This window comes from Hordeum vulgare, chromosome 6H, assembly GCF_904849725.1.
Source record: "Hordeum vulgare subsp. vulgare chromosome 6H, MorexV3_pseudomolecules_assembly, whole genome shotgun sequence".
Taxonomy (NCBI): Eukaryota; Viridiplantae; Streptophyta; class Magnoliopsida; order Poales; family Poaceae; genus Hordeum; species Hordeum vulgare.
Genome location: NC_058523.1, coordinates 324,205,836 through 324,210,993, shown reverse-complemented (window position 1 = coordinate 324,210,993; position 5,158 = coordinate 324,205,836). Strand labels below are relative to the sequence as shown.

The window sequence follows — 5,158 nt, the reverse complement described above, 5'->3', positions numbered from 1 at the left end:
CCCTGACTTGTAATATGAAGCTTGTATTGTTTTATTTGTGTCTTGAGTTGTGTTGTGATATCTTCCCGTGAGTCCTTGAGTTCGATCGTATGCATTTGCGTGTATGTTTAGCGTACGATTGAATCGAGGGCGTCAGAGTTATGGAGAAGCCTTAGAGAGGCCGCGTACACGGGGTAACCCTTAATTATCATGAGTAGTAATCCTATGGGGGGGCTAAGATGGTGGCGTGCGTGGCACAAAGTCTACTTCGAGTAGAACGTGTTCTATACCCGGCTCCGCCCACTTATGCATTTGACGAGTTACTAGAGGATATGATAGTTTGTATGCGGTAGTGATTCCAGAACCCTCGAGAATGCTTTATTACTCAAGCAGCTCCACCACTAACCTAACATCTTTTATTTCCTGTTTTTACCTTCTTGTTAGTAGTTTAGTTGATTACCCCTTGTATTCCAATTTCACTAGGAACTTATAGAGTAGACTATTTCCAAACTCAAGTTTGGGTGCGTACGTGTTTGCGTGAAAGTGACAACGTAGTTGCGGGTTTTGTGGTGCCTTCCTATAAGCTCCGTGTGGGGTCGACACTCTACTTATGACAATGAAAGTTCTACAACAACCCTATGCACTTGATGGACATCAACTTCACAAAGGATATGGACTGGGATTCATGATAAGTGAGATTTGGATGAAGGTCTATAATGTAATGAGCAATGTCCTTGTACAAATTTGCCTTGTTGGGTATTTGAAGAAGTATTCGAAGTTGAGAGATGCAGAAGACGTTGTGCACATTTGCTAGTTCTGTAAGTACCTCAAGTTGGTAGGGAACTTCTTGCATTTCAGTGAATTTTCAAGGGGCCGATATATCTTCGCGCAAGCATTCCTTCCACATGGAAGCATTGATTTCCCTTGAGCGAGGCGACGGTGAGATTTAGTGTAGGTCTTATGTCTTGATTGGGCGGTCATCAGGTGTTCCGAAATCAGCCGCACTTGTTCTTCTGCTTAATGTGACGCCCGAAAATTGTGTCCTCTCCTGGCTCTGACCAGTTGAGAGGGGTCTGACACCTCCATCCATATAAAGTTTCAAATGTTGCCACCTGTATACTGGACTGGTAACTGTTGTTTTAGAAAAACTCTGCCAAAGGGAGACAGTCTTCCCATTTGGATCCATAAGCTAAGATACAAACTCTTAGCATGTCCTCGAGTATCTGATTTACTCACTCAATTGGTCCACTAGTATGTGGGTGAAAGGCGGTGCTAAAGGATAACCTCGCTCGCAAACCTTCTTGGAAACAATGCAAAATCTAGAGGTGAATTGGGTTCCTTTATCCGATATAACACACCACGCAAACTTACTATCCAAGATATGTAAGGATCATCCATTTGACTTCCTTGGTTTCATCAACCAATGCGGGTCTAACCTCAAGGTTAGCGAGGTCGCCACTACTGATTGTCTCTAAGACGACCTCTTCAAGCTCCGTATAGAGGGCTGGTTGCGCTGCTTTGATTAAGGCATTCATGCCACATGGCTTTCGTCTTAGGGAGCCTGCTACGACATTTGGTTTTCGGGAGCGAAAATTAATGCCCAAATCATAGTCCTTGAAAAACTTAAGCCATCGGCTTTGCCTCGTGTTCAGTTGCTTCTGAGTGAAGATGTACGTCAGGCTCTTATTGTCCCTGTAGATTTCCCAGCGATGACCAATAATTTAGTGTAGCCAAGTCTTAAGAGCATGCAGTATGACTGCTAGTTCCATATCATGAGTAGGGTAGTTCTGCTCATGAGGTCGCAGTTGCCTTGCCAAGTAAGCCACGACTCTTGCTTCATGCATCAATACTAGACCTAGTCCTTTCTTAGATGCATTGCGTTAGACTATGAACTCCTAGTGAATATCTGGGGTGACCAACACTAGGGCGGTGGCTCACCTCTCTTCTACTTTGGGAAACTTCCTTCACACTTGGATGCCCATTCAAACTTTTATCCTTCTTCAGAAGTTGAATCATTGGCTTTGTGATGCTAGAGAATCCTTCGGCGAACTTGGGGTGATACTCAGCTAGTACGAGAAGCTTATGACTTGAGTAACATTGGTTGGTCATTCCAATTTGGTTATGGCTTCTATCTTCTTGGGATCGACTGCTAATCATTCGATAGTTAGGACATGTCCCAAAAATGCGACTTCCTTTAGACAAAATCCATACTCATTGAACTTGGTTTAAAGCTGATGCTCTCGAAGTTTTCCCAAAACCATCCTTAGATGATGCTCGGGTTCTTTTCTTCCGTCTTGGAGTAGACAAGTATATCACCGATAAAAACGATAATGAACTTATCTAAAGATTCCATGAAATCCTTGTTCATGAGATACATGACGTAGGTTGGGGCATTGGTCAATCCAAATGACATGATTGTATACTCATACACAAAGTAGGTCAAGGTCTACGATGACCAAGGTCGGCACCACGTCATACTTTGTGAACGTCGATCGACACGCCGCATTGCACCCTTGCCTCCATGATGCCTCCCTTGTCATCTTCTCCTCAGCCGAGACAATCCTCTACAAAGAGGAGTCGCCGCTGCCACGGCCACTGAGGTAGTGGATGAGGCACACATGTGCCTTCGAGATTGCGGTGGGGAGGGGGGGCACTTCCTCCTTGATAGCCTTGTCGTGCCAAACCTGGCGCGGCGACGACGTCGACTCATCCTTCATGCGACATCCAATTTGGATGCCACAATTGTGTGAGGGGAGCACCTATTCCGCTTGATGCGATGGCGACGCGGACTCTGTCTTGACATGGTGGAGAGGTGGCGATGTCGGTTCCTCGTGGGCTCTCAATGGTGAGGACGGCGCCGAAACACGGTACGAGAGCGATCGCTTGATCATGAGCTCCATCTATGGAGGCATGTCAGTTGTTCCTCCTTGTCACCGGACGAGATGACGAGTCCCTCCTTGGAGGAGTCGACCGTCATGGAGATGGATGGCCCGAAGAGTGAGGGCTACAATGCCAAGAGTTGTTTACGGAAGTAGATCCGGAACCGCCACCTGCCGGTGCGAAGAACCACGACTTTGACATCGTGAACATGTGTGAGCGGAGACCGAGAGGAGTAGAAAAAAATGTGAGCAGAGAGGAGAGACGATGTGGTGTAGGCGGCATCGGAGTCGTGCTTAAATAGATGCGACCAGATGAACAAACGGGAAGTCGACTTCAATGTGGCGCACTAGCCGAAGTAGGCTTCTCATTGCCACGTCGGCACTAAAGCGGCGTCGACCGCTCGTCCGGTCTTATCGCTCTAACCGGTATCAATGTCGTGTGAGAGTCACGTTCGCTTTGTAGTGGGCTGACGACATGAATGCACGACGACCACTTCACGCGAAGAGGATTTAGGAGTGCGACCTGATGGTGAGGCGTGTACGTACCGATGATCTGAACGCCCACAAAACCCTCTAATTTGTGTTTGGTTTATGGGATTTTGGACAATTGAACGCACCCACAAACCAATTAGGTACCGTGGTGTTGGATGACTTGCAACGTGTGAACGGTTGTTTGCGGATGTTTTCACTGTGCGCGTTGGAGAAGAAAGGCCGTTGAAAGATCGCACGGGAAGACACGTCAGGCTAGTTCCCCAACTATATTTTCTGAAAAAACAAACTCTTGCTCGACATGTTCCATACTGCAGCGCACACACTCCTGACCCTTTATAAGCACCAACCCCCTCCCCTCAAAGAAAAGATCTCACACTCGAAAGTCCAGGGTAGCTTAGGAGAGAGCTGAAATTGATTAACTAGCGAGAAGAAAGGCATACACTTCATGGCTGGCCTGAGCGTGCTCCTAGAGACCCACGAGGGCAACTCCACCACGCCCAAGATCATCAGCAAGGCCACCCTCCATAGCCCCAAGATCTCCTCCTCATCCCCTTGGTCGCCGGCAGCGAGGCCCGCCGCAAGCACGGGTTCCTTCTTGCAGCGCTGCTTGCTGTGCCACAAGGATCTAGCCGAGAACAATGACATCTACATGTACAGGTTAGCTGGCTAGGCTGCGCGTGCAGCTGAAACTAGTACTACCTCCTGACTGCTCCTAAGTCCTAATCCATGCACAACCGATCTACTCCTAGCTACTTTGTCCATTCATTCATGTCTGATATAGCTAGATCCATGGTGCTGCAGAGGTGACAAGGCGTTCTGCAGCGTCGAGTGCCGGTGCAGGCAGATATTCATCGACGAGGACGCCGGCAGCAGCCACTGCGCCAAGGGCGCCTCCACCGCGGCCGTGCGGTCAGGACGCCGTGCCACCGGCGGCGGCGTCAGCTTCGCGTACTGATATGCTACCACCAACATCAAGCAATCGGATGCACATAGTACTACTCCTAGTAGCACGTAACTTACGTGTGCAAAAGCAACAAGAAAAGAAAAGAGAGCTGTTTAAAGAATGGAGTTAAGCACAGCCATTAGCGACAGCTCGTCGGAGCGGGGCCCACACGCGACGGGGAGCGTACGTGTCTCGTGGCCGTACCTAACGGATAAGACGGCCAGACAGCTGGCCCCACCTGAAGCGGACCAGGATCCAGTAAACTGACGACACTTTTTTTATTCTTTTGTTATCTTATTATATATTCATATCACGTCTGTCCCCATCCGTCTCGGTGGCGATTAGCTTCTGCACGAAGACTAGTTAATCATGGTGAGGGAGGTGATCTATGAGCGATGAAATGCATTGAGATCGGAAAAAACACGGACGGCAAGTACTCTGCTTGATGTGGTTATGTGATAAGTATATATGGATGGAGTGATTAGGATTAGAGAGTTTGACATGCCTGGCGACTTGTGATTTTTGTTGTTCTATAGTACTAGTTTAATGCCCGTACGTTGTCACGGGACAATATACGCTGCTAGCGACATGGGTAAAATGATAGATCTTTTTAAGAACACATATGTCATGCTTTCAGTTTACTCTTGCTAAATATTGACAACTACCAAGCATATGCAGTCCTTTCTCACAATGGGACATCTCCTTCCCCATCAGACAGACCGTTAGAGGACAAGTTAAGTGTCTTACTATCATCCTAACCTACCATGACAAAAAAACATGCTGAATAATAAGATCTCCATTGTACACCCTCAGTTAACTAATTCAAGACGTTTTGAATATTTAAATATGGACTACATAATGACTG

At 47.4% G+C, this 5,158-nt stretch overlaps 1 protein-coding gene across 1 annotated transcript; it reads left to right on the top strand.

Annotated features, from left to right (window-relative positions):
* Window positions 1-3,672: 3,672 nt before the first annotated feature.
* On the top strand, window positions 3,673-4,910 carry LOC123401643 (FCS-Like Zinc finger 15-like). The gene is made up of 2 exons (XM_045095484.1): window positions 3,673-4,007; window positions 4,152-4,910. The coding sequence occupies exons 1-2, from the start codon at window positions 3,796-3,798 to the stop codon at window positions 4,303-4,305; spliced, it is 366 nt and encodes a 121-aa protein (XP_044951419.1). The 5' UTR covers window positions 3,673-3,795; the 3' UTR covers window positions 4,306-4,910.
* The last annotated feature ends 248 nt before the right edge of the window (window positions 4,911-5,158 follow it).

Bases quoted from the DNA above. Each gene is read 5' to 3' on its own strand.
- LOC123401643 (XM_045095484.1), top strand. From the start codon at position 3,796: ATGGCTGGCCTGAGCGTGCTCCTAGAGACCCACGAGGGCAACTCCACC. The intron at 4,008-4,151 runs GTTAGCTGGCTA...ATGGTGCTGCAG, and splicing joins AATGACATCTACATGTACAG to AGGTGACAAGGCGTTCTGCA.